This window comes from Equus przewalskii, chromosome 18, assembly GCF_037783145.1.
Source record: "Equus przewalskii isolate Varuska chromosome 18, EquPr2, whole genome shotgun sequence".
NCBI classification, from domain to species: Eukaryota; Metazoa; Chordata; class Mammalia; order Perissodactyla; family Equidae; genus Equus; species Equus przewalskii.
In genome coordinates, this window is record NC_091848.1 from 25573714 (window position 1) to 25588617 (window position 14904).

The window sequence follows — 14904 nt, forward strand, 5'->3', positions numbered from 1 at the left end:
AACAGTAAAGTTTTGCGATGTCTAAGTGCAACGAAGAAATACCCTAGTCCTTTGAAATCTGAATGGCTATGTGACAGGAAAACAATATTCTATAAGTATTTAATGTATCCCCACCACCCCACCCTACCCTGTCCTTCTCAGGTGGGCTGGGCCCACCAGGGAAGCCCACTCAGCCCGTAGTGTAGACTCTGCAGGTGTGGCTTTGGGGACCTCTCCCGGTTCCACACAAGTGGGTTGCAATGGCCACCTCCAGGCCTTGGGCCTGCGCTTCTGCAAATGCCTGAAGGGGACGTCTGCAGGAGCCATGTTGTCACAGAGGCTAGGCAACTGCGTGCTCTGGATCAGAATCTAATCTTGATCTACGGGATCAAGATCAGAACTGCATGGCTTTTAGCTTAAATAAGAGATTTTCTTTAAAATCTAATTTATAAAGAACAGACACTATGTTTTAGTAAAATACTACTACTGTTTTAGTTTAAAATACTACTTTTAGTAAAAATCTCAGATGTAAAGGAAGCTTTCCAACTGGCAAAACTTATTGGCGAGTTTAGAAAATAGTCTGCTTTCACATGAAAACTCCTCCTCTTGTTTTAGTTTTGGGGTCTGCAAAGTTTTTCTGTAAAGGGCCAAATAAATATTTTAGGCTCTGAGGGTCAGAGGGTCTCTATCACATCTACTCCACTCTGCCATCATAGCAGGAAAACAAACATTCAATATGTAAACCATTTGGTCATGGGTGTGTTTCAATAAAGCTTAATTTACAAAAGAAGTGGTGGGCTAGACTCGGCCCATGGGCTGTAGCTTGCTCACCTCTATTTTAGATGATCAGTTTTAGATGTGGTCTATTTTATTATACCTTTTTTCTCGCACCACTTATGTTATTTAGGTAGAGAGGGTAGCCTGGCTTTTGATGTTTTCTTCTGTGGGCAGTACATATAGACTTTCTCCCAAGAAATGAGATGTGCCTCAATGCCATTTAATTGTACCAAGCTCGGTCATTCTCAAATCTTACAGGAAATGTATGGGGACGTGCACCTGTCATAGTTGTTCTTGCTCCTTGGAGCAGCCACGTGACCATAACAGCTGCCACGTCCCCAGCTCTCCCCAACACACACACCCCCCCCAAACATACACAGCTCAATATTCGGCCTTATCCTTCAGTTTAAGGGAAAGTGGATGTAACTCTAATGAAATGGCCTGAAGATTTAGAAATGACTCAGAAGAACTGTCTATAAACAAGATTGTATGTTCCTGAGACTAAGGACACGGGTGCCAGTTCACGTCTGTATTTTGTTGGCAGAAAAGCACAGTGGGTTCATTCCAGCTCTCTACAGATAACCCAAGGAGCTCCTAGGAATTCTCACATGGCAATGCCTACACTGGAGACCACCTTTCACAAGAAAGGAGTGGATGAAGTAGAGTTCACCAACCTGATTTTTCCCATTTAAACAGTATAAACATTGGGGGAAAGACAGTTTGCTTCAGAAATAAGCAATATGTGTGGGGAAGAATTAGGAAAGAAAAAAACCAACCTGTTAAGTATCCTGAACCCCAATTTGGTAATGTATTGATCTTGAATAATGCTTGTGAATAGGAGCAACAAGTAGAAAACTCCTGAAAATCGCATTTCTTCTTTTGTTATTAATTGTGACTCAAACAATAAATACTTATTGAGAACCTACTAAATGCCAGGCATTGTGCTAAGTGTTGAGAAACAAACCCTGTATTATTTTCTTTTAAAAACTGCCTACTAATAAAATATAATGCAAGTGACTTGTAGACAGAGGTGGGAATTATACAGATATCTAACTCCCAGAGTCATCCAGATACCTTAATATTTTAATAAATGAACAACACTCAGGAAGGTTCTTATTTGAGCTAATGGTTTTTTCCAATAAATAGGCTTCTAGTTAATGAATGTTCTAGTAGTTTCTTTCTTTCTTAGATATGATATATACTACGTTTAAGAGCACACATTTAGAGGACGGTTTAATAATATTAATCTGTCCATTAGGAAGAAGTCCTAAGAAATGCTGGATTCATTCTATAATCAATTTAATCACGAGCATGGCCTCCAAAGTAAAGCTTTAGCTCTGATCAACACAGCAGAGTAATGCTGCAGCCTGGGGGTGCCCAGCGCACGAGCAAACCTCTGAATGCTGAGCTACTTACAGCGAAAGGGTGGTAGGGGGGAGCGGGGGGAACTCCTCGGGGCCCTGCTGGTGGAGGCAGCATGGACAGTCCTGTTGAAAAGATGCCAAGTGCGCTGAGGTTCAACCCCGGGATCAGATTGGCTTGTTGCTGGGAATAGAAATGGAGAAAAAGATGAGGGGAGGAGACCAGAGAGGCCCAGCTTGCCTGGGTCAACCTCTACCTCTTTCTGGTTGGGACCAGAGTCTCCTAATCAGCTCCCCCCTGGCCCGGTGGACCTCTTCCCCACTGTGCTGCCGGGGTGGGCTCTCCAAACCTCAGCCTGACCACAGTCTTCCTTCAAAGCTTCTCTGGCCACCCTCGAGAGCGTCTACACGTCGTAACACAGCAAACAAGGCTCTTCCTGGGGACTTAGGTGACCTCACCAGCCTCTCTCCTGCTAACCTCTCATCCCCATCCAGCCCAATCCTGCTCCTCTCTCACCTCTGGACCCCTGCACATGTTGTCCACCTTGCAAGGAATGTGCTTCTCCCCCTGCTCACCTGGTTAAGTCCTACTCATCCTGTGGATTTCACATGAGCTCAGGTGTCCCATCATCCAAGAAGCCTTCTCTCACCCCAAAGGTCTCAACTCAAGTGCCTTTTTTGTGTGATCTCAACACTCCTATGTTTCCTTAAAATAGCACTCATCACATGGTATGTGAATCAGCTGTGTTGTTACCGCTTCCCCTTTAAAAGCATAATTTCCTTGTGGATAGAAGCTATCTTACTTAGTATTGTGTGCTCAGCGCCTGGTACATAGTAAGTATTCAATAAATATTTGTTGAATGACTATGTTTAAAACAAACTGGATTAACAGTTTTTTTCCAACTCTATCCAGGGAAAGATCAGACCCCTCACCAGGATACCACATATGTAAACTCCATTACCCGGATTCAGGATTGTTCACAACTTTGGCTTTTTCACCATTTAGTTGCCATCTTCATGATTACCTTGCTTGCTTATTTCACATTTAAACACGGGATGCTTACATAGGCTGGGGGTGAGTTTTAACCACACAGTCCTTCGGAGGCAGAAGGATGGAGCAACCCACCCAGGCCTGTGTCTGACCTGCCCCCACCTTGGTCCCCTGAACACTAAGCAGTTCTCTAACATTTTCTATTCTATCTGTGGCCAGGGTCACCGAGTAACTTGTCTTCTTTTAGAATGTTTGGAATACCAGAGGTGGAATCCTTAACCTTTACCCCATTTGATATATAAGATCTAGTGATTTTGTTACTCATCTGTCAATGCATGACTTCGGTACAGACATGAATGAATCTAAGTATATGTATGTTCAGGTGAAGGTGTGTGGAGCACCCAGACCCTTTTGTAGATTTTTCAGGTGTTCACAGAAAGAGATGTTCATATAAGACATCAAGAGCCCAAAAGAAGAAAACGAGATCACTGGATGATACTTCCACAGCCAAATACACACAAATGGGGGGAGAAGGTCACACTGCAATCTTCTCATCATGTCCCACAATTACGATGTGATGTGGGCTGCTGAGCTGGGGGCCAGGGGAAGGTAGGGGAGAGGACACTGACGTGAGTAAGAGGGTCCTGTGGAACAGGCTACATGAGGGAACTGGGTTTAACCTACATAGCTCTTTGTCAACACTTGTCCCTCTATGAAATGTTACCAGGTCTAGGATTTACTTCAAAGTCATCCAAGGCAGGTGGGGAAGTGGATGAAGGTTCAGATGAAATAAAACAGGTCATGAGTTGATAATGACGGAAGTTGATAACTATATATCTATGAGGGTTTATCATATTATCCTTTCCTCTTTTGTATATGTTAGAAAATCATAATAAAAAATGAAAAAATTTATTCTGAGCTGAGCTGAGCTTGGGTTTTGCTGATGGACAAATATTTTTAAGATTTCTCAATGCCAGACTGGTGTCTCCCCATTATAAAATGGGAACTAGGTAGCAGTAACAGGAAGGACAAACCCAAACCAGTTTGCTGGAAGTATTAGTGAGAACTTAGGTGGTTGACAACATTCATTGTGCAATCTAAAAGAGCAGATCAATAAGCAAGAGATGAAAATCAGAAGTTAATTTTAAAGTATGTATTTTTAAAATTTAAAAAGTAATAGGACAATATTATATAAAGTTTGGAAAGGAGGAAAATAAAATCCCACTTTCCTAACAAAGTAGCTATTTTTATTTTTTGTATGAAGTCTTCCAGTCATTTTGATCCATGCTATTTTACATAATTGTTATCCTAGTTATATACACTTTTACATATTCTTTTCTTAATTAACATTACATCATAAGCAATTCCTCATTCTTCAAAGTTATGATTTTATTATGAGTTATGGCTTCATCCTATTTTGTCCAGTGCATTTATCATAATTTACCTGGTTGGTTTCCTGATTGTTTTAATGCCCTTGCCTCAAAAACACAGGAATAATTCTGCATACCTATTCTAAGGTGCTTCTTTATTAGCTGAATGACAATTACTCTTAAAGAAGCTTGGGTCCTGCCTGAAAACACACGTGAAAACCAGCAGAGAAGAAAGCATCAGGCACTTACATTAACAGCCAGCATATCATTTTCAAAGGCCTCACGCAGCTTCTTCATAATCTCTATCTCAGCATTTGCACAGGCCTCAACTGTGCCCTTCACAGTGATGGTTCTTTCAGGGTTGTATATGCTCAAATCCTGCAAGCTGGCCACCGGGGAAAAAAGAGAAATTTCCTTTTTTCAAAAGGAAAAATAAAATCTCAGAAAGATCGCAAATAAGTCTTGGTGGAGGAGGTGAGATTCCCTCACTGCACACTGTGGTACGGAATACCTGCCTTCTTATCTCAAATCACAGTAGTGACTTAGATCTTATCCACAGTAGAAAAGGTTTGACTGGTAACTATTTATGTACTTGTTTTGATGGTCTGGGAGATAATTACATCACTTATATATTCCCATTTTATGGAAAAGCAGATGAATGAGTTGGGCATATTAAAATGCTTAAATTCTCTATTATTGGGCACAATTAATCTGATGGGTAGCTTACGATGAGATTGTTATCTTGGTCCCTGTCTCATGTTCAATTTTCTTCAAATTTCTGCCTTCTTTTCCAATCAGTCTTCCAACCAAGCCATTGTGGGCCAAGATTTTCAGAGGAATCTCTTCAGCTCTAAAAGAGACAAAGAACAATTTAACACTTAAGGTGGGCACAGTGGTTGCCTCCCAAAAGCTATTACCCTGCTTTTTTCTCACAGATGGAAGACTTTTTTCGGGTACCAATAGCCATGGGCTTTCGGAGAGGCTCAATCCCTCACCTATCTCAGAGCATGAATTCTGATTAACATAAGCCAAATCATGGTTATTTTACTCTCTTGTTGTGACTGGCTGGAAGTGGGTCCATGAGGCAGACCTGGCCAACGAGGTATGAGGAGAAGTCTGTTGGGTGACTTTAGGAAGGTTTTCCTTGCTCTTAAAAAAGGCACAAGGGAAAACGATATTACCCAGATGGCAGACTAGGAAGCTACAGATCCTCCAACCCCAAAAAGATATCAAGTTAACAACAATGGACAGGCCAGAACACCTCTGTGAAAACTCTAGAGATTGACCAAGAAGCTACAACACCCCCAAGCCATTAGAGAACCCAAGGGATTCCAGCAAAAGGGATCAGAATATTTGTGGCATTTGGCAGGCACGTTTGTGCTCCTTCCGCTATCTAGCATAACAAGGAGCAAGCGGGAGGAAATCTCCCACACCAGGGCTTCTCCCTTGGGATGGAAACAAAAGATTGAACCATGAATTCAACATTCTGGCTTGTCTGGGAGCTGCCTGAGAGATTCGTTTCCGTCTCGCCTGACTCGGAGGGCTGACAGGACTGGTGCCAGAATCTGGAAGCCACGGAAAACAGAGTTGAACAGTATGGCAGAGCTGCAGTTCCAGAATCAGAAGCCAGGTGAGAAAGAGGTCAGAAGTTTGAGAGGTGAAGGTATTCACCCGAACAAAGCCAAGTAGGCAAAGACTGTGAGAGGCGGTTGTTTTTCCAAAGGTCCAACTCCCAAGAAAATATTACAAGGCATACAAAGAAACAAGGAAACATGGCCAAATCAAAGAATCAAAATAAAACTCTAGAAAGCGACCTTAAAGCAACTCAGATCTATGAGCTACCTGACAAAGAATTCAAAATAACTATCATAAGGATACTCAATGACCTAAAAGAGAACACAGACAACTAGGTGAAATCAGAAAAATGATGCAGGAATAAAATGAAAATATCAACAAAGAGAGAGAAACTATAAAAAAAAAAAAAACCTAACAGAAATAACGGAGCTGAAAAAATACAAAAACTGGACGGAAAAGTTCATTAGAAGGGTTCCACAGCAGGCATGATGAGGCAGGAGAAAGAATCAGCAAATTTGAAGATTGGTCATTGGACATCATCAACTCAGAGGAGGAAAAAAAAAGAAAAGAAAAGAAAGGCTAAGAGAGACTTATAAGACACTATCAACTGGGCCAATATACACACCATGGGAATTCCAGAAGGAGGAGAGAGAGAAAGGGCAGGGGGCTTATTCAAAGAAATAGTGGAGGAAAACTTTCCAAATTTGAGGAAGAAACAGACATATAGATTCAAGAAGCTCAAAGATCTCCAACTGGGATAAATCCAAAGAGAATCACACTGAGACACATTATAATCCAAGTGTCTGAAGTCAAAGACAAAGAGAGAATCTTGAAAGCAGCAAGAGAAAAGTGATTAGTAACCTATAAGGGAGTTTCCACAGGATTATAGGCAGATTTCTCAGCAGAAATTTTGCAGGCCAGAAGGGAGTGGAATGATATATTCAAAGTGCTAAAAGAAAAAGCTGTCATCCAAGAATACTGTTCCTGGCAAAACTGTCCTTCAAAAATGGAGGAGAAATTAAGACTTTTCCAGATAAACAAAAGCTGAGGGAGTTCATTACTATTATACCTGCTCTATAAGAAATGCTAAAAGGAGTCTTTTAAGTTGAAATGAATGGACAGTAGACAGAAATACAAAGCTTTATGAAAATATAAGGTTCTCTAATAAAAAGAAATACAAATACAGTAACCTGCACTATAGCAATCTGATGGATAAAATTTAAATGACAAAAACATTAAAAAAGACAAATCTGTGTTAATAGATATACCATATATAAAGAGTAACTTGTGACATCAGCATAAGGGGGAGTGGAGTTGTAAAGGAGTAGAGTTTTTGAATGCAACTGAAGTTAAGCTGCTATTAGTTTAAAATAGAATGCTATAACTTTAACATGTTTTATGTAATTGCAATGGTAACCACAAAGAAAATATCTACAGAATATACCCAAAAGGAAATGAGAAGGGAATCAAGGCATATCACTAATAAAACCAAAAACAACAACAACAACAACACTAAAGGAAGGCAGTAAGAGAGGAAAGTAGAAACAATAAAACTACAAGACCTACAGAAAACAACAAAATGGCAATAGTAAGTCCTTCTCTATTAGTGATTACTTTAAATGTTAAGCAATTTAACTCCCCAATTAAAAGACACTGATTGGCTGAATGGATTTAAAAAAACAGGATGAAAGACTTCAAATCAACAACTTTACACCTCAAGAAATTAGAAAAAGAATAAACCAAACCCAAAGCTAGCATAAGGAAGGAAATAATAAAGATAAGAGCAGAGATAAGCAAAATAGAAAACAAAAAAACAAAAGAAAGGCATCAATGAAAGTGGAAGTTAGTTTTTTTTAAAAGATCAACAAAATTGACAATTCTTAAGCTAGATTAACTAAGGAAAAAACAGAGAACACTCAAATACCTGCTATTAGAAATGAAAGAGGGGACATCACCACTGATGCCACAGAAATAAAAATGATTATAAGAGAATACTATGAAACTGAACAGCAACAAATTGGATAATCTAGAAGAAATGGATAAATTTCTAGAAAGACAACCTACCAAGACTGAATTATGAATAGGAAATCTGAACAGATCAATAATAAGTAAGGAGATTGAAGAAGTCATCAAAAACCTCCCAACAAAGAAAAGCCCAGGACCAGATAGCTTCCCTGGAGAATTATATCAAACAGTTAAAGAAGAATTAACACCAATCCTTCTCCAATTCTTCCAAAAAACTGAAGGGTGAACACTTCCAAGCTCATTTCTATTAGGCCGGCTTTACTCTAACACCAAAGCCAAACAAAGACACTTCAAGAAAAGAAAACTACAGGCCAATATCCCTGTTGAATATTGATGCAAAAATCCTCAACAAAATACTAGCAAACAGAATTATAAAGTACATAAAAAGGATTATACACTATGATCAAGTGGGTTGTATTCCTGGAATGCAGGGATGATTCAACATGAAAATCAATCAGTGTAATATGCCACATTAACAGAATGAAGGACAAATACCAAATGATCACCTCAATTGACACAGAGAAAGCATTTGACAAAATTTAACACCCTTCATGATAAAAAATATTGAGCAATCTAGGAATAGAAGGAAATTATGTCAACATGACAAAGGCCATAGTGAATGTCATATTCAACGGTGAAAGACGGAAAGCTTTTCCTCTAAGATCAGGAACAAGACAAGGATGCCCACTCTCACCACTTGTACATAGTATTGTTAAGTCCTAGCCAGAGCAATTAGCTAAGGAAAAGAAATAAAAAGCATCTAAATTGGAAAGGAAGAAGTAAAATCATCTCTGTTCACAGATGACATGATCTTATATGTAGAAAACCCTAAAGATTCCACAAAAAACTCATTAGAACTAATAAACTAATTCAGCAATGTCGTAGGATACAAAAATGAACACACAAAAATCAGCTGTGTTTCTATACACTAACAACGAACAATCTGAAAAGGCAAGTGAGAAAACAATTCCATTTACAATAGCATCACAAGGAATAAAATACTTAGGAATAAACCTAACCAAGGAAGTAAAAGACTTATACACTGAAAACTACAAAACATTGCTGAAAGAAATTTAAAAAGACAAAAATCAATGGAAAGACATCCTGGACACATGGATTGGAAGATTTAATGTTGTTTAGACATCCATACTACCCAAACTATCTATGGATTCAATGCAATCCTATGAAAATCCCAATGGCATTTTTTTCTATTTTTTAGAAAAAGATTTTCTAAATTTTTTCTAAAATTTTTTTGGAAATCGAAAATTTTTTTCTAAAATTTATATGGAATCTCAAAGGAACTTTGAGAGTCAAAACAATTTCAAAAAAGAGCAAAGTTCGAGGACTCACATCTCCTGATTTCAAAACATATTACAAAGCTACAGTAATCAAAACAGTGTGGTACTGGCATCAAGACAGACAAATAAACCAATGGAATAGAATAGAGAGCCCAGAAATAAACCCATACAAATATGGTAAAATGATCTTTGACAAGGGTGCCAAGGCTACACAATGGGGAAAGGACAGTCTTTTCAACAAATGGTGGTGGGAAAATTGGATATCCACATGCAAAAGAATGAAGTTGGACCCTTATCTTACTCCATATACAAAAATTAACTCAAAATAGATTAAAGACCTAAATGTAAAACCTAGAACTCTAATATTCCTAGAAGAAGACACAGGGGAAAAGCTTCGTGACAATGGACTTGGCAACAGTTTCTTGGATATGACACCAAAACACAACGGCAAAAGCAAAAATAGACAAATGGGAGTCCACCTAACTTAAAAACTTTTATGCATCAAAGGATACAATCAACAGAGTGAAAAGACAACCTATGGAATGGAAGGAAAATATTTGCAAGTCATATATCTGATAAAGGATTAATATGCAAAATATATAAAGAACTCCTACAACTCAACAACAAAAAATCAAATAACTGTTTTAAAAATGTGCCAAGGACTGGAATAGACATTTCTCCCAAGATGACATAAAAAATGCCAGCAATTATATGAAAAGATGCTCAACATCACTAATCATCAGGGAAATGCAAATAAAAACCACAATGACATATTGTGAATACAAAATATTACCTCATATCCATTAGTTTGACTATTAATAACAAAATAACAGAAAATAACAAGTGTTGGTGAGGATGTAGAGAAACTGGCACTCTTGTACACTGTTTGTAGGATTGTAAAATGGTGTAATTGCTATGGAAAACTACTTGGAGGGTCATCAAAAAAATTGAAAGTAGAACTGCCATGTGATCCAGCAATCCCAATTCTGGGTATGTATCCAAAAGAATTGAAAGCAGGGTCTCCAATAGATATTTGCACACCCATGTTCATAACAGCACTGTTCACAATAGCCAAGAGGTAAAAGCAACCCAAATGTCCATGAATGGATGAATAAATAAACAAAATGTGATATATACTACAATGGAATATTATTCAGGACTAAAAAGGAAGAAAATCCTGTCACATGCTATAACATGGATGAATCTTGAGGACATTATGCTAAGTAAAAGCAGCCAGTCACAAAAAGACAAGTACTGTATGATTCCACTTATCTGAGTTGTTCTAAAGTAGTAAAATTCACAGAAACAGAAAGTAGAATGGGAGTTACCAGGGGCTGGAGGGAGAGAGAAAAGGGGAGTTGCTGTTTAATGGGCATAGAGTTTCAGTTTTGCAAAATAGAAAATTCTGGATATTTGTTTCACAACAATATGAATGTACTTAACACTCCTGAACTGTACACTTAAAAATGGTTAAGATGGTAATTATGTTACGTGTTTTTTTTACCACAATAAAAAGTTGAAAAAAAGAACAAGAAAGGATGCCCTCTCTTTCAACTTTTGATTATTTTTCTGTGGAGACACAAGGTCTGAAATCACCACAGCCATCTTGTCATCACCAGGGGATTATCAGACCCCCTGAAGAAGGTAAAGCAGAAAGAAAAGTCGTGGGTCTTTGAGTCTCTGATTCAACTGACCTTGGAGTCATGCTACCTTAGGACTTCTTGTTATGTAACATAATAACTGTTTCTTAGTGCTTAAGCCACTTATATGTTTTCTGTTACTTGAGACCAAAAGCATCTAACAGATGCTCAAGATAAATGAATGCTTGAAGCAGTTCCACTAGAGTGTAACTTTCAGAGGTGAGGGTTTTTTGTTGGCCTTGTTCACTGGCACATAGTAGGTACTCAATAAATATTTGGCAAATGAATAAAAAGGAAGTTTAGGATCCCTCTTCTCCTACATCCTCCACCTACTACTCACCCACCTCAGGGCTCAGCTTAAATGTCACTTACACAGGGAGGTCTTCTCTGAAACGCCCTAATCTCCTCCTGTCCTAAAACCTTGACAAGGGTCTCCAGTTACAGTGTAGCACTTCTCACAGCCTCACTTAGTAACTTACTGGTGTAATTATTTGTTTAGCGAATGTCTCTCCCACTGGATTGTAAGCTCCATGAAAGCAGGAACTGGGTCTTGTTCATGACAGTAGCCTCAGCCCCCAGCAAAGTACTTAGCACACAGTGGCAACACTTAGGAAGATTTTCTTTCAAAGATATTCAAACTCTATCTTGGCTCTACACGAAAACTTAAAAATCCCATCTATAAATTAGGATTTTTTTAAATTATTTGAATATTTTAAGTTGCTTGCACTTGGGTCAAAGGACCAAGGAGGGTGTTATTTATAAAGTTCTCAATAACTTAGATGAGGGAGGGGCTTCTTCCAATTAAGCCATGGCATTCGGGGGTTTCAAAAGCCCCAAGTAGAGTAAATAAAGGTTAGAGCTCCTTAGGAAACTTGAGAAGAGATGTGCAATGTTTTTCTTTTAAGGACTACTTTCACCTTCTTGGTTTTGGAACACTCTTATTTGACATTATTTGCTAAATTAACTTTATATTCAATTCATCCCCCACTGCTTCTCTATAAAACTGCCACTACTGCCCTTAAGCAGATTTTGCCAAACTGACATAAAGCCTTTTTTATTAGATTGTCTATTCTAGTACCATAAATTCATTTATAATACAAAGTCAACCGGTTTAGTAAGAACTGTGTTTGCCATTCAAACTGGTGCAGCTCTCATCAAGCTGTGGAATCCTAAGAAGTATTTTGTAACAGAAAGAGAGAGTGGGAGAGAGAAGAAAAAAGGAAGGGTAAAGCAGCCACTTGGATAGCAGTTTCCACTACTTAAGGAAACGTAATCCAATTTTAAAGGAGAGCAAATAATTTAGGAGGATGGTGGCAAACACCTTCTCCAGAACAGTTAATCATGGTTTTGATGACAACGTACATCCTATACCTGCACCATCCAATACGATAGCCATTAGTCATACATGTGACTATCTAAAGTTGAATCAAAATAAAATAAAATATTCACTTCCTCTATTGCACTAGTCACATATCAAGCACGCAATAGCAACATGTGGCTAGTGGCTATCGTGTTGAACAGTGCAGATACAGAACATTTCCATCATTGCATGACATTGGTCAGCATGGGCCTATGTGTTCCCACCAATAATTATTACCAATGAGTGATGGAAGCATTCAGATCACCAAGAGAAACACATGAGGGGAAAAACAGCCATATTATAAATGTAAAATATCTATTTCTCACTGTATTCTCCTTAGGAACAAATTTCTTAAAAATAATGCCTTCCTGGGGGCTGGCCCCATGGCCTAGTGGTTAAGTTCAGCCTGCACGGCTTTGTTCGCAGCGACCCACATACAAAATAGAGGAAGACTGGCACAGATGTTAGCTCAGGGCAACTCTTCCTCAGCAAACAAAACAAAACAAATAATCCGTTCCCTGCTCCCTTTACTAAGTAACAGATTTACAGCTTCATAAACATTTCTTAGGTTAAATGAATGAGAACCTACTCTTATTCTCTGTTGCGTGATCTGGGCGTTGCATGCAAACTTACAGTTTGGTCTCATCAGCCTCTTTCTGCATGATTTCAAGAATCATGCGGCATGCTTCAGAGGTCCCCTCTGGGGTGGCATGGATGGTGACAGGCTTCTCTGCAGCCCCAGAGTTCTCCTTTCTATGGATGTCTACCCTGTAGGGAAAGAATCAGGAGCCATAGCACGACATCATCTGGGACAGGATCCTAGTCCCAAGAAAGCGTCACACCAGCCAACGTACAGCAAGGACGCAGACAGACAAGGAAGTGTCATTAGCACATATGCAACCAATGCCATTCTCCAAGAAGGCGGCAAGCAGTGCAGGGGGTCTTGTGCCAAACTTGAATTCTTTGCAGCTCCATTTAGAAGGGATTATTTTTTACAGGAGTGCTGTGGGACGAAGGCACCAAGCCCACTTGGTGAGGGAGCCGGTTTGGTAAATGAAGGATTTTGTGTAGTCTTTCAAACGATCGTCGAAGTAAGAGTAAAGTGAGAGGGGTAATACTGCACACTGGCACAGCGCCGGGCTCTGAACTGATTGCAGCTTTTAAAAGCCACGTGTTAATCCAAATCCAAACACCGAATTCAAGCCAACTTTATATATTCGAGTGTGGACAGAAATGGGAGCCATGCCCTCTCTCTGCCGAAGTTTTTGGTTTCCTTGCCACTGGCAGCCTGCCTTCTTCCAGGCTCTTAAAACTACTGTCTCAAAAGCCTGATGACTTTGTCAGACTTCTTTGGGTAGTTGTGGCTCTCCTTGTTTTTGTTAACTTTCACAATCACATAAATTGATTGTATCCCCTTTTACCTTGGCAGTTAGACAGCCCAGGTCCAAGTCTTTGGCCCACTTCTAAAAGAATGGGCACACACTTTGAGAACTAACCTCGCTTCTATTTAAACTTGTTGCATTCTTAAAGCCACTTTAAACAATTTTTGGAACAAGAAGACACATAAATAAACATCACTTTCACCATGAAGCAAACTTGGAGGGGAAAGAGAAAAGGGCTGATTTTTAAAATAAAAGGAACATTAGAGAGTACTTCCCCTCTCTTCTATCTCATCATTTCACTCTTATAATTATGAACTCTGGGACTCACATAAGTGTCTATCATTTGGGAGTAACTCAGACACTTCGAAGAAAATAGCGTTTTCTCTTTTAGGCTACAAGACAATCAATGATCTGAATAAAACGCTCTAGGCATGTAAATAACTAATATTTGTCAGTAATTTGGTGCTCTGCAACTTAAGTGCTTTCATAGTAATTATTTCATCCAATCTCCCTGTCCTAATTCTCATAATGATCCTGGCTTATAGAAGGAGCAACTGATGCTCAGAGAGGTTAAAATTTTTTCCGAGATCATATACCCATTAAGTGGTAAAACTTGAACATGGGTCTTTGTTTTCAAGTCCTGTGCTTTCTTCGTTACATCATGCTATGGTCTGATGAACACACAATAATGACAACCCCACAAGTCACTTTATCCACTATAACTCCTACTACCAATCCAGTCTCCTTAGACAGAAAACTAAACATGGGCTAATGTACTTTATTTCTTGCTCAATATAGCAGTGACTCACCCACCTCCTTTACGCAGCAAAGTGACACCATCTAGGAGGTCTCAAAGAATGACTACCACCCAGGGCTCTGACTCAGGAGGGGAGGTAAGAGCTAAGATATGTGGGTTCTAGGATCCCACAAAGTTCAGCCACATACCTCTGCTGTTTTATAAACAAATGCATTCATAAGCATCAGTCAGCTTATGAGAACAGTTCTTGGCTGTGAAGTTATTAGTACCTTCTTTGTGAACCTGTAGTGTTTCAGGGTATGACCTATAGGCCATTGACACGAAAGCTCATTAAAGCCCCGGCTTTATGTTAGTCTGTTAGTTCTGTTTAAAGAAGCCACCATCCCATA

At 39.1% G+C, this 14904-nt stretch overlaps 1 protein-coding gene across 4 annotated transcripts in view; it reads right to left on the reverse strand.

Moving 5' to 3' along the window:
- The window catches only part of IGF2BP2 (insulin like growth factor 2 mRNA binding protein 2), a 146858-nt gene that overhangs the window by 20904 nt on the left and 111050 nt on the right, over positions 1–14904 (reverse strand). For 2 of the 4 annotated variants that reach the window (XM_070582472.1, XM_070582474.1), the window contains 4 exons: positions 13010–13144; positions 5206–5328; positions 4728–4863; positions 2173–2301 (listed from right to left, as the gene is read on the reverse strand). In XM_070582472.1, coding sequence (XP_070438573.1) covers positions 2173–2301; positions 4728–4863; positions 5206–5328; positions 13010–13144 — 523 coding nt within the window. The remainder of the gene's footprint in view (positions 1–2172; positions 2302–4727; positions 4864–5205; positions 5329–13009; positions 13145–14904) is intronic. The other 2 variants (XM_070582473.1, XM_070582476.1) reach the window with 1 other exon arrangement.